This window comes from Rattus norvegicus, chromosome 20, assembly GCF_036323735.1.
Source record: "Rattus norvegicus strain BN/NHsdMcwi chromosome 20, GRCr8, whole genome shotgun sequence".
NCBI classification, from domain to species: domain Eukaryota; kingdom Metazoa; phylum Chordata; class Mammalia; order Rodentia; family Muridae; genus Rattus; species Rattus norvegicus.
In genome coordinates this window covers 14,143,570-14,162,775 of record NC_086038.1, presented here as the reverse complement: position 1 = coordinate 14,162,775, position 19,206 = coordinate 14,143,570, and the positions used below count along the sequence as shown (strand labels likewise).

The window sequence follows — 19,206 nt, the reverse complement described above, 5'->3', positions numbered from 1 at the left end:
CATGCCTGTAATCCCAGCACAGAGAAACACAGAGGTATGAAGATCACATCAAGTCTGGGGGCAGCCTGAGCCACACAGACGTCTGCCCCAACTAGACTATGTATCCAGATACTATCTTTAAAAAACAAATATAAGGAGATCTAGAAATTCACATTCACCATAAACTATTAGTCACAGAGTGAAACTTGAAAAAAAAACTTTATGAAGTTTGTCAATCTACAACATCTCAGTTTTGTATTGTCTACATCTCCATGGTGGTTGATACCCACCTCATTCAAACCGATTATAAATCTGTGGCAATGCCATGGGACTCCCTTCCTACTACTTTGTAGTAAGTGCATTTCATATTCAAGTTATATCTCTCTGCAGAGAGAGAATGCAATTTGTCAAATGATATAACAGATATTTTTCCAGTGCATAGCACAATAATAAAATGGGCATGTCTGCAAATAAACAGAGAAGAATTGAAAAATGTTTAATCTAATGTTCACTTATCATGGAGGTCTACTCAATTCTAGCAGGAGAAAATTGAATTTTTATAGCAGTGTTTGTTCTGGTAGAGAGACGCGCGCTGCTAGAACAATTAAGACAAAGGTTAATGAGCTGATATTTGTCTAGAAGTAAATTAGTTTTACACATTTAACCAAGGAGAAGTTTATATGCACTATTGGCATGCGTAGGATATAAATTCCATTATAAATTATGTCATTGATTTTTTTTCATGTATTAATTACTTCTATCCTGATTATTCAGTCAAAGTAGCAAAAATGAACACAGTATGTTTTTCTCAAGTGTGGATTCTATTCCTAAATGTTAATGCCAGGACACTAGTTCCAGATGTTTGATTATGTACACAAACCTTGTACTTATAACAAAACTGACCAGTGACAAAAGCATAGTAGTTAGCTTACCACATATAGTAGTAAAGATAAAAACTCAATCTGAACACCATGAATATCTATAAAAAAATCTCTGGTTTTGAAAAACTCATCCCATAGTATGACTAATATGTTTTCTTATGTTTGACTTATAAAAATAGCATGTGATATGATGTCACAAACAAACAGCTCACTGTTCTAGTCTTTGAGTATCTGCCACGGCATGATCCTACCACAATGAACTGAAAGTGTTAAGAACAACACCCTCGATATATGGAAAACTCAGCAGTCAGGAATCCAGACATGGACTAGCACTGGCCTGTTCTATGACCTCTCACAGTGTTACTTCAAGTGTTGACTAGTGATAGAGTCTCTTCTGAGGCTCACATAACTCACCAGTGAACATGTGAGCTTGGATACACTTCAATGCTCAGAGAATCATGCTAAGATGTGGAGGTATTAGACCTTGGGACTTAGGTTCATTAGGGGCTGATATTTAAACATCACTTTTAGGTTGTTGCCATGTTAAGCACTCCCCATGGTAGCTGGTATCATTCAGTCTAGGGAAGGATATTGTCAATAAGTTCTATTGGCTGTAGTGAAGACATAACTCCCAACCTCCCGCCATATGGTCTACTCCATGATGTCATTCTATCAAGCAAAGGGTACAATCAAGAGTACCTACTGAATGGAGTTATGCTTCAAGTTATGTTACTCAATCTCTGAGGTGACTGTGATGTTATTCTGGTAAGAAATTAATGGTGCATGAACCTCATGGAGGAGGAGAGGAAAGTACAAGAGGAGGAATGCCAGGAGGAGATGGTTGACAATCATGTTCAGATTCTGTCTGTCTCTCTGTCTGCCTCTTTGTCCATCTCTCTGTTTGTCTCTTTTTCTCTCTCTATGTGTGTACTTCCTTTTAAGCCTGTCCAAGTTCAGTTCTAGATGGTCACTCATTAAGCAAGAGAGTTCAAACAAGTGTCTTTATTTTCTTTTATGAGATTAAATACAACAAATTTATCAAAATCATCAAAGATCAAATCCAACCTCAGGACTTTGTTTAGAAGAGTGCTGTTCTTGTTTAAATTGGTCATTAGTGTCATTTGAAGGTCAGGACCTTTCCATTCCACTGAACCAATACTGTGGCAGTGTGTAGATTAGTTACTTATGGGTTGTATTTTTTTAATAGTATCTTACTTTAGAAATATCAGCTTAATATGACTTTCTTTCTCTAGTATAACAGCATTAAAATTAATAAATGTAATTGATAAAAATCATAGATAAAAGAGCTACAACATAAAATTCCAAGAAGCGAAATGTGCTTGGTAGGACAGGTGTAGACGCAGTTATAATACAATTCAAATGTTGAGAGTCTGTTTTCATTGGAATTCATATTATCAGAAACTTTTGTCTCATTTCACTTACTGAAATCTAGCAAACAAATGATACTTTATTTTTCTAAAAGTTATAGCAGACTTCCATTGGCCTTTCCTATTGTGTAGCGTACAGAAACGCTGAGCTCTGAGTCATAGCCCAGTTGGCTAGAGAAGAATGATAGGCTTTTTCATCCATCCTCAGTGGCGAGGCAGCTCTTGTTAGACTTAGATGGCTACAAACGAACCAATACTGCACAAAGCACAGAGGAGATTGGAGAAATGGATGGGAGTAAATAAGTGAATTAAAACTAAATAGATATTTACTACACACTTCCTATCAAAATCATATAAATGGCTCTTATCCTTGGCCAATTATTGAATATGAGGTGATCACAGAGACAAACATTAAGTGCTGAAGTGTTGCTTAGATCCTTTTAGATTTACACAGCAGTTAATCGTGCATAAGAAGTGAGCAATTGGAGAAAAATATTCAAAGGATACACACACACACACACACACATTCGTATATATGTAAAATCAAGGGATACGGAGATATAAATCTATATATAGGGATAGATTTATATCTGTGCCCCAGACTATATTTATACTTCCTAATCTGATATAGGATGTATCAGAAAAAGCATGACATAATTGACCAATACAATACCAAGAATGTGGAGAGAAAATGAAGGTTGTTACAGAAAGGACAAATATTGAAAAACAAGTGGCAAGTGGGAGAAATGGCCATAGGACGCTCTTGTATAACAAAACCAGTAACACATTCATATTGCATTTGCCATCGGTGTTGACAATGTCAAACACAGTGAGGCTAGATGGTGCAGTGACTTGTGAATCATGAACTGTGTGGAACTGCACAAGTTCATGAAGTTAATGTTAGCTTCGCCTCATTACGGTAAACAGCATCGTATCGTAACCACAGAAGCAAGGGTTCAAAAATAAAGCAACAGACAAACAGTGGGAGCATAAATCATAAAGTTAAATAAAATAAGTGAATTAGAGGTAAGTACAACTTTCGTTGTGGGTTCTAGTCACTTACTGAGTCACAATTCAGAACTGTACCATACCATGTAGAAGGATTAGAAGCCATTCAGAGCCTATATCCTGAAGTCTGATAGACCAAGAGCGACATTTTATCTCTGCAAGCTAGGCTAGCACATCGGCTCCACCTATTCATTGTCTTCAGTTCAAAAGATACATTGGACAGCATGTAATAAGATATTATGTTTATTTTAATAATGTATGTGGTATGTTATTTTTAGAGAACTTCCACAATCGTGAACATAATTTGCTAATGCTGGACTTTTAGCATGACGTTTTCTTGAAAGTACCAGATAATCATGTTATTCAAATAAACATATCTGCAATATGATATACATTATATTATTAAATTCAAAGCTATCATTAAAATGTCATGAAATAATAAATAAATAAATAAATAAATAATCCAAGTCCATTAGGTCAAAATTCCTAATGTTTGCAAGGATTCAAGGCCAGAAGGACCCCCATCCTGTTGAAGGGAATGTGAGAAACAATTCCTGGGGTTCTGTTGAAATTGCACCCACTCTTGCCACAGGATCCATGAGCCATGCTGCCAAATGAGTTAGCTATGTACGACGCACAAATGCCTGAGTGAGAAAACTCAAGGTAGCGTTATGCGTAGTGACCAAGGCTCATACACACCTGAGAGTCTTTATTTCTGAAAGTAAACTGTGGACAGTCAGGATTACAGGAGAGGAGGTGTGAAACATGAAGTGGGTACACAGTTGCCATGCCAAAGCTGCCAGTCTGAAAAACAACACGTCACGCGATCCCAACAAAATGACCCTCTGGACAGACAGGGCAGTAGGCACAGTAGGAAGATGAGTGATTGTCAGAGATCACTTTGGAGGATAAAGAGCTAAATCATGAATAAAAATCCCAGGACCCTTGTACTTGAATAGTTGCCCAGCACCATAGACTATCCAACAGCAGAATTGAGGTCACCATATCTATTAGTGTCTCCCCATAAATTGTGGTGACATCACCTCACATCCTAACTCATCCTATGAGTTAGGGAAACCATGCATTGGGAACAACAGAAGGTATAGGGAAATCCTTTACCTTCCTCTCATATTTTCTATGAACTTGGAGCAAGCTTTGAAAACTAGTCATAGACAAATGAGATAGGAGTCTCTGCAACCCATGTAAAGCCGGACAAAGAAGTACGTGTCCATAATCCCAGTGCTGGGAAGGGAGAGAGAACAGTCCTCTGAGTAGTCAGTTTACCCATATTGGTCTGTCTAGGTTCAGTGAAAGTCTCTCTCAAAAATTAATGTGACTTGTGATAGAAGAAGACAAGTGCACACATATACATGCACACCTGCACATGCATGCATGCCCCATACATATATGAATACTCATATACACATTTATTTGTACTATACACACATATGTATACACATAGATACTCATACATACATGCATACACACCTGCACATGCATGTATGCCCTCCACCCATATGAACACTCATATACACACTTATTTGTACTATACACACATATGCATACACATAGACACTCATACATACATGCCTTCACACCTGCATGTGCATGTATTTATACACAGGAACATTCATACCTATGTGCATATGCATGTACCCATGTACCTACAAACACTTATACACCCATATGCACATACTATGCAAGAAATGCCCCCAAAAAACCAAACCTTGTCAAGAAACATTGATTGCAAGGAATCAACAAGTCTGAAGTTGGTCCACATATACAAATCACACTTGATTGAAACCTTCTAAATGTTGGAAATAGAACTGTCGTTTTTAACATCTGGCTTTCAAAGACCATTGAAGTAGAATCCTGTCAATGTAACCAATGGGATGAGCTTCCTATGAGATAATTTGTGTGGGGTGCTTCAGGGATTGAAAAACTGGAAGAAAGTCTTCTAAAATTTATACAAGTATTACCTTTTGTCCGTGGATTTGGGGATAGATTGCTGCGTATTTCCCATTTCACTCTTAAAAATAAATGTTGCACTGAAATAGATAGGAAGAAAGGAAAAGAGAAAGAGGGAAGGATGGAGGGGTAGAAATAAGGAAGGAAGGAAGGAATAAAAAGGGAAGAAAGAAAGGAAGGAAAAAAGCAAAGGAAGGAAATGAACACTCTTTTTAACCCTGCAGACCTCCTCCTGTGAGCGAGCTTGCTGCCAGAGGGACTGTAGTAGGCGTCATTTCTGCTGCCGCCATCAATCAGAGCATCGTGTACTCCATTGTGGCAGGAAATGAGGACGGTAGGTAGTGGATTTTGCCTTTGTTTTCTCCAAAACCCAGTAGAGGTAGAATCAGATGAGTTTTTGATCGAGCTATTACTCCTTCTATCCTAATTCAATTCTGACCATTTTCAACGTAATTGATGACTTGATTAATAGTCCAGATGTGTTAGTTAAAGTCATTGTGTGTCCCAGCTGATGATTAATATTCAATTATAGAGGCTTTTATCGTCCCTTTGTTGGTGATATTTCTGTGACATTTCTTCAAATTGAATGAGTTGTTCTTTTGACTGCAAGAGATACTAATGATTTTCTAGACTCTCCCCTCTGTGTGGAACAAGGCTTACCTCACGTCAGACCAATCCCAAGGAAGCTTTAGGATCTTACCTAAGTATAAATGACAAAAGAGACTTGCCGGCACTGACAGACAGAGATGTTATATAATACAACAGCCCAAACAGCCAAATCAATTAACAGGAATTTTGAGTTTTGTCTCCCAGCTGCTTCTATAACGGTAGCCATTTGCTGGATTCTAGGAACAATAGCATCTCCCACTCTCTGGTTCTCATTTCAGCTGCCGTCCTCTGCTTTCTCTTCTGAGACCCTGGGCGGACTGGGATATTATGGGCGGCTGAGAATGTTTAATTAATATTTAATACGTTAGTTTATTTTGAGTATTTAATTTAAAAGTGATCTTAGATGCTACTTGGCAGTCTGAAATAACAGTCCCGAGACTGTCTGGAGTGTTTCCGTGACCACCTCTCACTGGAATGGCTGCCTCTCTGGGAAGCACTCACTGACTGACTGGTTTTTTACCCTCTTTGCTATTCCTGTGCTGTTGCACCTCCTTTCTGAATGCAGTGGAACCTGCTTTCCTCACTGCTTCCAAATCTAAAAGAGCTGTAACTTCTCAGTGTGCTCTGATGCTTGCCCTGACCTTGGGATGGTAGGTAGCAACAAGCCTGCGTTTATCAACAGCTCCCACCACAGTGACCATTTCTTATACTTTATCCATTTACGCATTCTGCAAATGAGTGTTGCTTATGTGATAATGACTCTCCCAGGTCCTTGGAGTGTGGAGAAAAGACACAAGCGTGTTCTTTATAGTCTTAGAATTAAACAGACAATCAACAGATGAACAATGACTGTTAAGCATGCATGGGGACAATGTTAGGCATGTATGTAGAAAATTTCAAGTCATGGTCATTATTACTACAGAGATGGATCGGGGAGGATATGGGGAAGGAAGAGGTGGGATACCATGCAAACAAACATGTGCCCTTCTTTCCATTTAAAATTCTTACATACCAGCTTAAAAAAAAAACAGAGACAAGGGCAATGTGTTTTTAAATGTTCATAATGATAAAGCAGTTTATAAAAGTAACCTAGGAGCTAAATCACAAACATGATCTTCAATGTTCTTAGCCAAGCACCAAAACTACAGGATTAGATGTGTGGTAAGGTTAAAAATCAAATGCCCAGCTAAGCAAAATGCAAAAAAAAAAAAAAAAAAAAAAAAAAACTTCTGAAAAAGAAGAAAAAGAAGTATCCTTCTAAAGTAGGGCCATCTATTACCACAGTGACAGGAAGACCACCAGCTAAGCACCTGCATCCTGGAAGAGTCTCAAATAACACATAACCAAAACTTCTAAACACACCATTCAGGGAACACAGCTTGGTAATCCCAGTATTAGTAATGTGTTTCCAGATACTGGAATCCTATCATCTTTTAAGCTTGACTATTCTTTTGGATGTTTCTAGTGCCTTTGAAAACACAATAGCTTTAAAAAGAAATAGCTCCTTACCATGTGAAGAAACTAATGTGTCGTATGCTGGATTCCAGATAAATTTGGAATCAACAATGTCACTGGCGTCATCTATGTGAATTCCCCACTGGATTACGAGACAAGGACTAGCTATGTGCTCCGGGTGCAAGCAGATTCTCTGGAAGTGGTCCTCGCCAATCTCCGAGTCCCTTCAAAAAGTAAGTTACATTGCTTAGGAGTTTGGCAGTACTTCGTGGTGGTTTTGCTTTCCTGAGAGTGAAATACAGATTATAAAATGAAGCCATCCCTCGAGACTCTAGGAACCTCTTAGGTTGCTGGAGAGGAACACCCATCCATCTTAACAGATCTCACAGCACAACTGGGGATGAGGCAACAACGTACTGTTTGTAGATGATCTATAAAACACCGTTATTGCTATCTTCGTGTGTGCAAGTTCGTCAGTAAACTTTTGCATCTCCCTTCGAAAGCCTGTGTCCGTGGCAAACAGTACTGCAATGGATGGACAATGGATGGATGGAGACTAAGCAGTGCCTCCATGAGAACTGGGGGTAAAGCTTCATCTAGACCTGAAATTGATCCCAGGATCCCAGTTTTTCCCCCACCCCCACCCAGATATGGTGGAAGGAAGGAATCAACCGCTGAAGATTGTCCTGTGGCTGGTATATATATATATATATATATATATATATATATATATATATATATATATATACATATACATATACATATACATATACATATATATGTATATATACATATACATATATATGTATATATACATACATACATATATATATATGTATATATATGTGTGTGTGTGTGTGTGTCCAATGTATATACAAGAGAGAGAGAGAAAGAGAGAGAGGAAGAGGGAGGGAAAGAGAGGGAGAGAGGGAGAGAGGGAGAGAGAGGGAGAAAGGGAGAGAGAGGGAGAGAGGGAGAGAGGGAGAAGGAGAGAGGAAGAGGAAGAGAAATAAGGGAACAAGCTAAATAAACGTATATTTTCTAAACTAGTAATTAATAATAATTTTCATATAGCATCCTGCTTATTTTCCATGCATTTCTATGTGACGATAAAATGACTGTCCCACTTTTAAAAATTAGTTTCAGAGATGGTCTGACGTGACAGTCAGTACATAAATAGAAACGATACAGCTGGAATGGTGAATGCTGCAATATTTCTTTGACCTGTCAGAGTGACATCGCTCCCACGGAAGAGCAAGCTGAAGTCAGGTTATAGAAAGGACTGACAGAGATGCTGGGAGATGTTACCAGAATTACAATAAGTCCTCAGGTGTAATACTTTTTCCCACTAAGTCAATAAAGCTTTTTATTTATCCTGTTGTGCAATAAAGTATCTAAAACAGTTCAACCTATGAACCCAGACCCTGTGGAGATTGAGTGAGCCTTTTCCAGGGGTGGTCTATCAGATGTCCCGCATATCAGATACTTACATTGTGATTCATAACAGTGGCAAACTTACACTTATGAGGAAGCAATGAAAATAATTTTATGGCTGAGGGTCACCACAACATGAGGAGCTGTAAAAGGGTTAGAGCATGAGTGAGGCTGAGACCCACTGATCTAAGATAGTCACCTTTTACCTTGAAACCATATTTCAACATCAAAGTGGGGCGTAACGTTTCATCAACGTCTCTAGATAGGGATAGGGAAAGGGAAAGAGACAGAGGAAATCTTAGCCAGAGAGAGAGAGAGAGAGAGAGAGAGAGAGAGAGAGAGAGAGAGACTGGTGCTAAGGAAGGGCCAGGGTGAGAAAAATGGGAGCCATGCTATGCAAACACAATGAGTCGTGAGTCTTGTGACACATTGGGTCATGAGTCTTGTGACACTGACTGTCACCACAGAAGACTTTGATTTACTATAAACTACCAGACTGGTGTGGGTGTCTAAACAGTTGCTCCTAAAGATACATCTAAGTCATTTGAAAATTCAGGCCACATAATGCATTTAAAATTAAAGGTATCCAGTTCTCCTCAAACATAATATTTCATTGCCATATTTAAATGGTCTCAAAACAGTAGACCACTTCCCCCAGATTTTAAACATTTTTAAACCATTTATGTGTATTGGTGTCTCCCTGAATGTCTCTGTGCAATGCCATGTTCATGAAGAAGCAAGGAGGTGTCAGAGCCTCAGGGACTGGAACGAGGGGTGACTGTGAGCCAGCATGGGATCTGGGAAACTAGAACTGGGTCCTCTGTAAGAGCTTTTATGCCCTGAGCCATCTCCTCAGCCTTCAAATCCTGAAAGGAGTCAGTGAGGTGGCTTAGCAAGAAAGGGCAATTGCTGTCAGCCCAAAAGGACCCACGGTTGAGAAGATGTCTGCAAGTTGTCCTATGATTCCTCATTGCTGTGCCAAACCCTCAATGAACACATCCAACAAATTAAACGAACGTAATAAAAAAAAATTAGTAAATTGTAAGCATTTACATATTTGGAGAAAGGTAGAAGAATCCTTTGACTACAAACTTATTTGGTTAAATAGATAAAAATGTTAGGAAAGAACGGTATCATATAACTTACTGACTAAAACATACACAAAATGTTCTGAAAGAAAGGTATTATGTAACTTGTAAACGCAACAAATAGGAAGAGTTATTTGAAAATTGTTAATTACCACTTTTTGTTGAAACAAATAGCTTTAAAAGAAACAAATTGTGGCATGCTCAAAATACAAGATCTTGCCTTTCCAAGGACTATCTATGATTTTCAGAATAGAAAGATAAGTTCTCTACATAAACATAACACAGGTTATCCCTTCCCTGTAGTGTATGTGTAAATGGAAAGTAATAGAAGTTTATGTGGTGCCCACGTATATGCCCTGATGGGGATGCAGTGATGAGACCTGCTAACAGACTCATGAATTACACCTCAGAAATGCATGCAGCCTAAAAGCATGTGTGCATTTGTTCACTGCTTAGTTATTTGAATATTGTTATTAACATTTCATGACTAACCTTTGCCTTCTGCTTAAAATGAGGACACGTGCATTTCCAACATTGTTCCACTTATTAATAACTGTTAATGGCCTGTAATCAATTCCTAGTCCATTAGCTATGCAAATAAGTAGCCCATTATGTAAATTGAGGTTAATTAATTAATTGTCTAACGCTATTACTCTGCTACAAAATTAGCTACTCTATGGATTTTAACTCTATCGCACATCATATTAATAAAAGCAAGAATCTAATGCACTGAAGTTGTACTTTATTGTGACTTTTTATTGAGTGATTGTTCATAAAATAACTTTCAATGTGAATTTTATAACTGTTCTATAAATAGATTTAACATGTGAATGAAAATTAAATTAGGCAGTTATAGAGTTCATCTCATAGATTCAACATTAAAGTTTAAGGCAGTATGGTCTAATGTTTTTCAGTGCTAGGATTAAAGTTGGGAATAATTCAACATCTAACTCTTATGAGACCATCGCAATGAAAGAATGCTAACATGTGTAGCAGTCTCTTCTACAACTCCAGCTACCTCCCATCACAACACTCTAAAGCGTCATCAGAAACATAGCAATCTGTTTTTAAATATCTCCACATTGCTTCTTATAGATAATACCAACCTAAAACCACTCTGACCTCAAAGACAATAACTGCTATTTTACTCTTGACACAGAAAAAGTATGACTATATCCCAAAACATAGACTCAAGTTCTTCACAAAGAATGAATGACCACACCCTGAAACATAAACTTAAGTCATTCAGAAAGATACATTCCATTGTGGTAGTGATTATATAATATTTTTGTAATATATATATATGTATATATATACATATTCATATATATATGCATTTACCAAATACACTAATGGATACTGCCAACATGTAGCTTACATTAAGTCAGGTAAATGTCTGCTATGGGTCTCAGAGGTTACCTGATGTCATAATTAGCTCTGGAAAGCTAGTGATCTATTAACAAGTTATTATGTTTAACAGGGTCCAAAAGATGTTAAGTGAGACACAGGATTGAGTAGAGAGACTTTCGAAGGAAATGAAATTAGCCCAAGATAATTTGGCCCTGAATATGTGGCTTTCTAGCTCTCCCCAGTCACAAAGTTCTAATAAGGCATTGGGGCTCGTAGAATCTCACCATGGGTATGGTTGGTTTTGTGAACTTGATTTCATAATAAAGACTCTTAGATCTTAATTATAACTGTGTGACTACATCTCCCCAAATCAACAAAATGTAATGCCCTTCCTATCTCTTCTGATTAGTTTTGGTTAGAAGTATAGTTTTGTTTTTTTATTTTTAATTTATCTATGCTTGTTTGCTTTTTGGTTTTCTTTGAATACTTTTTTTTGTTCTTTTACCTTAAAGTAGTGTCTGTAAGATGTGTTTCCTAGATGCAGCAGAAAGATAGGTCTTATTTTCTAATAAAACTTGTCTCTGTGTGTTTTTTAATTGGGGAATTGAGACCATTAAAATTGAGTTATTAATTAGCAATGTTGATTAATTGTTTATGTTGTGTTGTTCAGGTGGACAGTTTTTCTCTATTTGATGAACTGTTCTCGGTTATCTATTCTTTGTGCCCTCTGGATGTAATTAACCTTCTCTTCAGACTCTTAAGTTTTCCTTCTAGAACCTAGTCCCTTCTCTAGAGACAGATTGATGGACAGAGTTTGCTTAAATTTTTGTTTGCTTGGTTGGTTGGTGGGTTGGTTTTATTGTTTGCTTTTGTTGTCGTTGGTGGTGGTGGTGGTGGTTTTTTTGTTATTGTTGTTGCTGTTCTATTGTTGTTTTCTCCCATCAATTGTGATTGATAGTTTTACTGGGTATAGTAGTCAGAACTGGCATCAGTGATCCCTGCACGAATGTTGAACATCTATTCAAACCCTGTGGCTTTTAGAGTCTCCATTGAAAGCTATATATTATTCTATATTATTCTATATTATTCTTATGGGGATGCCTGTATATGTGACTTGGTCATTTTCCCTTGAGGCTTTTAATATCCTTTCCTTGTTCTGTACCTCAGATGTCTTGATTATTATGTGCTATGGGGAGTTCCTTTTCTAGACCTGCCTATTTGGTATTCTGTATGCTTCTTGCACATTGATAGGCATCTCTTTATCATTTCTTTCAACTAGGGAATTTTTTTCTTTCATGATTTTGTTTAAATGTTTTCTGTTCCTTTTCTAGGCTTCTTCTTCCTTCTCTATCATAGTTTATCTGTTTATTTGTTTGTTTTTGTCTTTTCATATTGTGTCAGATTTCCTAACTGGTTTGTGCCTGGAATTTTTTTTCTTTTTTTGGTTTAACATTTAATTCGACTGAGCTGCCCATTTTTTCTGTCTTGTCTTTTAGTATGTTAGTGGGGCTTACATCTTATGTTTTTGTTTAGTGTTCTGAGTTTTTTCATTTCCAGTTTTATTTCAATTTGAGTTTTCTTTAATGAGTCTATTTATTTGTTAAATTCCACTTTAATTTTGATTTTTTTTAATATTCCATTCAACTTATTGTTTATATCTTATGATCTTTATTAAGGCATTTATTCATATCATTTAAAGTCTTTAAGTATATTGGTAATTGCTATTTTGAATCTGTTGTCCTTTTCTTCAGCTAACTTGCTTATAGAAGGAGAATAGAAGAACTAGGGCCATTATAATAGATTTGCTTACATTTGAAAGGGGTGTATTGTTGGTTGTTCATGGTTTTTTGTTTTTGTTGTGGGAATTATGCATCTAGAATTGTGACCTCTACATTGTTTTGGGTGTGGATATCTGGCTTTCTCTTTGTTGAGTGATATTCTTCTGTTTGGTTACTGTTGGCCCCTCTAAGTCCTATCCAAGTGTGGTACCTGCAATCCCTGAGTCTCAGCATGGCATGTATAGTTCTTGGTAGATTTTAGATCTAGGTCACAGCCAAGATATTATCTGTGCCATCCCTAGTAGAGAGGCTTTCTGCAGGATGACAGGGAGTCTCAAAGGAATGGAGAAGGGGTAGCAGGAAAGGTTTAAAGGGATTGTGGGAAAGAACTAGGGAGGTTTTAGATCTGGACCAAGAAGCCAAGTTTATAGAGGATGAAAATAGAATGGGAAGAGGGGTTCCTTCAAGCAGCTAAAGCCCTACTAAGAGCAAATCTCCAGAGAACAGAATTGAGGACAGGAAAGAGGATAGAGATTGCCTACTTCAGTTCTGCTCTAGTAGTGAGTCTTTGGAGCAGTTGAGCCATATGTGGTATATAGTAATAAATATTAAAAAAATAATCCAGACATTGTTTCTTCCCCACTTAGACCATTTATGTTCCCAGATTAAAGACATGTACAGCCTTATTTTTTTAATATTCCTTAGGCAGCAAAATAGCTGGGCAGATGTCTACCCTCTATGTAGTTAAAATCTACCTTCCCCTTAATAACCCCAAGCCATCATTCACTGTGTTTACTGTGTTCTATCTGGGCTGCTCTCAACTCCAACAAGGCAGCCCTCTGGGTCCTGTTCTCTTGGCCCACAACATTCTCCTTTCTCCTCTCCTGAATGTTCTTCTTCTATTCCATAGCAGCTTTTTTCTCCTCCTCTTTGTGGTGCTTTCCCTCACAAGCCTGAGAAACCTCAACCCCACCTATGTCTCTTCTGCCCAGCTATTAGCTGTCAGCATCTTTATTCACCAATTAGAATTAACTTGGGGCCCAGTCACAGAGGCTATGTACAGACTCCAGGTCTTGGGGACCAGCACATAGTATTAAAATAGGCAGTAAAAGGCAAAACTTCAACAATTCCTCCTTTTAATCCAATAAAAGGCTCTTTTCTCTCATATATAAATTGAATGCAATTATAACAATTATATAAACTATAAGGTATGATATATACTTATAATGTCCAGCCCATCATACTTGTCAATTAAGATAAAGTATTCTATCATCTATCCAAAGTTAATGAGTTTACAATTCTGTACCTCAGTCATGTTTTACATATATTACCATCTGGAAACCATCCTTTTGCATCTATAACATCGTCTTTAATGCTAAACAGCTTAAGTTCAACTGTAAGATTATGACTAGCCTTCAACCCCGCTAGAGATTTGAGAAGTTAAATATTACCTGAATGTGCATGAAGCACAAAAGCACAGCTTCCAAAACATAAACAATTGGCAGAGGCATCAGACTGCCTGGACAGTCCCCAATTTTCCTTATAATGTTGAAGCATCTGTCTTCAGCCTTCTGGCCCAGAACATCTGATAGATCTTAAGTAAAACTGGAGTTATGAAGGACTAGCTTACCCTGTCTTGGCAGAGCTTGGCAGTAAGCTATTCATCGTCCATTTGTCCTTTTTTGAACAGCATTCTGCCTGCAGATAAAGTTAGGGCATTTCTTGTTCTGTGACTGGCTTGCCACAATTGAAGCAACTCCACATGGAGGTATTGATGTTCAGTTCCTTTCTCGAAGTGGAATGGGGGTACTGTCAGTAGCACACATGTCTGAGCATACATGTCTTATAGTCAAAAGATCTATTATTAATGAAATAACATTAAATGCCACATTCGGTATATCTCTGACACTTTTGAAGACCATCTATCTACATAAAGCATAACTTAACTGTTAAATATCGATTATTTTTAGCTAATTACTATATCAACAATCTTGAAAACACTTTATTGTAATTAACTAAATTAGAATCTAATACAATCATGAGTTTCACTATCTGGCTATTAACTTGCGTTTACTTAATCATCCTAAACAGTTTGTAATAGCATCTATTAAAAGGACAGAGTCTGGGGTTGGGGATTTAGCTCAGTGGTAGAGCGCTTGCCTAGGAAGCACAAGGCCCTGGGTTCAGTCCCCAGCTCTGGAAAAAAGAACCAAAAGAAAAAAAAAGGACAGAGTCTAAGCCTAGTATTTGTAAATGAGTTGCATAGGTACAATGTCTAGCCAACTAAGAGTACCAAAATTAATTTAGAATTTTGTATCAATATATAAAGATTTATATCAATGAAAACCTTAAACCTTTTTAGAAGGAACACCTAAAAAGGGTCCCAGGGAAGACCTGGGAAGACTCTGGGTCAGCAAAAGGAGGCAGAGCCCAAGGATTGATTTAATGACATTCAAGAGGAGAGACTAGATCACCAAGGGGAGGCTAAGGCAAAAGTGGGGAGACTCTAGAACAGCAGCAGAAGGATGAAATCAAGAATTTTTTTTAAAAATATGTCATTTGAGACCTTGTTTCCAAAAATAGCAAAACAAAACAAAACAAAACAAAAAAACCAAAAATTTAATTAAAGAATGAATTATCACTCTTGTGCATTTTCTGTTAGGGCTGTGTTCAGTCGTGTCTCAGCCCAACAGCAAGAGAACAAACATCACACCGTCGGTGAAACTCTATTGAAGCTCTTTATAAACTGCCATGGAATTCAACCTGCCTACCTTTTTCCAGAGTTTCTGTTCAGAATACTCTACCTACATATAGAGAAAGATAGATGATAAATGATACATAGGTAGGTAGATAGACAGAAGGTAGATAGATAGATAGATAGATAGATAGATAGATAGATAGATAGATAGATAAATAGATAGATAGATAATCTCCTTAACTGGTAAACTTATTATTTATTTACTTTTTGTTGATACTCTTTAGTACAAATATAATAAATATACAAAGTAGTGAATCAAAAATCCAGATAATTATAAGGCATATTTAAAGAACATATTTTATAAACAAAGTAAAAATAAGCTTTATTAATATAACTTAATAGCTTATAATCCCACTGCTAAAACAAATACAGGAAAGATGACAATGGATCCCAGTAGTCATAGTATAGTATGCCCTTTCCTTTGTCCCAGTAGACATTAGACTCAGGCCACCACATGTCCTGACCACTGTCCAGTCCCTGAATGCTATTGCATTCTTTGACCTGGTGGTTGTTCATTAACTGCCTGCCATTCACCAGGCAGTGAGTGTAACAGCATTTCAGGACACAGAAATTTACTTATCCAAATTGCTGCCTTCAAGTTCCCTTTGGTTAAAGAAAGAGACAAAGGAGATGCACAACTATTGACAATGTAAAACCTATACCATAAGAGTGGTGGCAGTCCATGGGCAAACTTTACATCATTCAGAAGAGTCCACCACCAGCGTAGATGATCAAACAGTCCAACCTTTGCACTGCATCTTGAATAAACTAGAGAAAGTTATAAGAGCAATTCCAAACACAGTAAAGAGATACTAAAGGTATGAAAAGTAATGTTTCCTCAGAAGTTGTAATAATAGAACTAAGACACTGAAAATCTGAAGAGATCTGTAATAAATTTAATGTAAATATAATAGATTTTATAGGTATTAAAGCAGGGTTGACTCCTGTCAAAGCTCATACTCACAGGAAGAAATAAAAATGTCAGGAATGAAATCACAAGAGGTTTTATATGAAACAAAACAAAATTATGAAGCTCAATTTCAATTCTTTCCGAAAGAACACTCATCTTCATAAAAGAAGGAATGTGGACTACAGATTCCTTGCATCTAAGTCCAATGCTGGACACGACACTAGAAATAGTGTTTTCTATATTTGCTGGGTGGTGAGCACACATGTGAGATATAGTAGATAAAATCTAGAGGTAAAATGACGGAGCAACTGCTGTTACCATGGTGGGATGTAGGGGTTCACCCAACCACATCCTGACCCATGTAGATGCCCAACATTATACAACAGAAGGCCTGGGAATATGCAATGGGTAAAGCCTTGGAGTGTAAAAGTTCTTGCTCCAAAATCAGTGAGAGATTATTAAAGCCAAATATGAAGTCTGAGAACATGGATTCAACTTACCCTTTGTGTCACAGAGTGAGATGTCTCAGTGGGGCAAGGCACCTGCCAGTCAGAATCTGGCCCCTGAATACTGCATTGTGAAAGGAGAGAGCCTCCTCCTGCAAGTTATCCATTGAGCTCCACAGTTGTGCCCGTGGATCCCTCATGGCCACACACATACACAAAATATAGATAATAAGTAAAATTTTTAAAATTTAGTATTTTTGCTATTAATTTGCTACTAATGAACCAAAAGGAATGGATAAATTAATTTAAAAAAAAGTTGGTTTAAAAGGAGACTTGATTAATATATCAAAGTAAATATTTGAATCCATTTTAAAGTATACCTCCTAATAAATAATTATGCTATATTTTCGACTGACATGTATTATTAATTATATAGTATGAGACTCAATAAAAATCTTGTCCTTATGTGGACGTCGATGTTTTTTAGCTTCTACAGATGAGAAAGACTGTGGTACTCATCTTTCTGGGAGCAGTCATTTCCCCCATGTCTGTGCACTTAACGGCAAATAAAATTTCATTCTTGCTTGGGGTGAACAGTTCTCCATTCCACGTCTACATGGCAATATCTGTTTATTCCATTGATAACATGATGACTGAGTTCATAGCTTAGCTATTTGAGAGCATGGCTTTGTCTGTGGCTGTCCCTCTAGTTACTGATTTTATTTCCTGGATTTGTACCAAGAAGTAGCATGGTTTATTCTATGGTTAGTCTAATTTTAATTTGACAGGATATTCCATGATGCTTTTCAAAATGATTCTGCAACGTCACATTACTACCAGTGTAGGAGAATTTTTTCTTCTTCTTTCTAAAACGTATTTTACAATAGAAGTGTCTTTTCTCCACCTCTAGAGAGGCAGGTACTATGTTTGGCTTTTTGATAGTTATGATTCTGCCCAGAATGAGACGACATCTATTATTTTGATTTTATTTCGGATAGCTGAGCTATTTGTAATTATCTATGTTGTACTGGTCATTTACTATGCCATTCGATCACCTTTTGGATTGTTCTTATTTTTTTTTCTACTCAATATATTCAAATGGTACATTGTCAGGTAATTTGGCAACCTGCAGTCCACCCTTTCCCCCATGAATACTTCCTTGCACTACAGAATTCTTTTTATCTAGAAGACGCTGCCTCTGAAGCCTTGCTTTTGTTTCTTGAGTAGTGGGATTCATGTCTCAATCACCACGAAATATTCTCCCATAATTTACTTCTCATGGTTCCATACTTTCAGGTCTTAAACATTGTCCTTTTAATTGTGTCATCTTGAAGCTCTTATAAACCAGAAAGAAATATTTTAAGTCCCAATATTAGAAAGGACAGTGAAACTAAAAGTATGCTTTGAGTAGGGCATTGCGAGATGGGGTGCTTAGAATGTACTACCTACATGTTTGAAATTGTTAAAGGACATCTTTAATTGATATAAAATGTAAATGAAAGAGTATTCTTCAAATACTATAACCTGTGTCCCAGTTCTGAGTCCATTTTTAGTATGACTGTAAATATAGTGAGAAAAGTCATAATGTACTAAGCCCCATTCATGGAAACTTTTTGTTAGAATTACTAACATTGAGTGGTATGTTGAATTAGTGTTCTCTAATCTCTAGCAGGCATGAGGTCCTGGAACTGATCCCCAATAAAAAGAAAACTGATATACACCAATAGCCTAAAAGATGGTGTGAATAAATATACCCATTGAGTATTTTTTTAATGCAGGAGTGAATCTGGAAAGTTAAGGCCACATTGTGAAAGGTTTGAGTGTCAAGCTGACAGCTACCAATGAACATCACAGTAGTCAACTACCCCAGGACTAGATAGCCATCAGAGAAGTTCCACTCTTCCCTCGCCACACTGGCAGTATTACAGATGGAGCCGTAGCAAGTGCTATCACCAGAATCCACACTTCTTTACTCAGCCCCCATGTTCAACACTACCTTTGATCAAATAATTTTGAATGTGGGAGCATCAGTATTTCTAATAGACTGTCTTGAGTACTGACACCTCTTTAGCTTCTTGTGTGCTGTTTCTCTCTATACCAGCTCAGTTACTCCTGAGTTCACAGAATAAAATGATATGTATCTCAGAGCATCTC

The 19,206-nt window shown here is 37.2% G+C and overlaps 1 protein-coding gene across 6 annotated transcripts in view; it reads left to right on the top strand.

Annotated features, from left to right (window-relative positions):
- Positions 1-19,206, top strand: part of Pcdh15 (protocadherin related 15) — a 1,498,824-nt gene that overhangs the window by 1,332,431 nt on the left and 147,187 nt on the right. For all 6 annotated transcript variants that reach the window (XM_063279549.1, XM_063279551.1, XM_063279550.1 and 3 more), the window contains 2 exons: positions 5,449-5,558; positions 7,381-7,521. In XM_063279549.1, the coding sequence (XP_063135619.1) occupies positions 5,449-5,558; positions 7,381-7,521 (251 nt within the window). The remainder of the gene's footprint in view (positions 1-5,448; positions 5,559-7,380; positions 7,522-19,206) is intronic.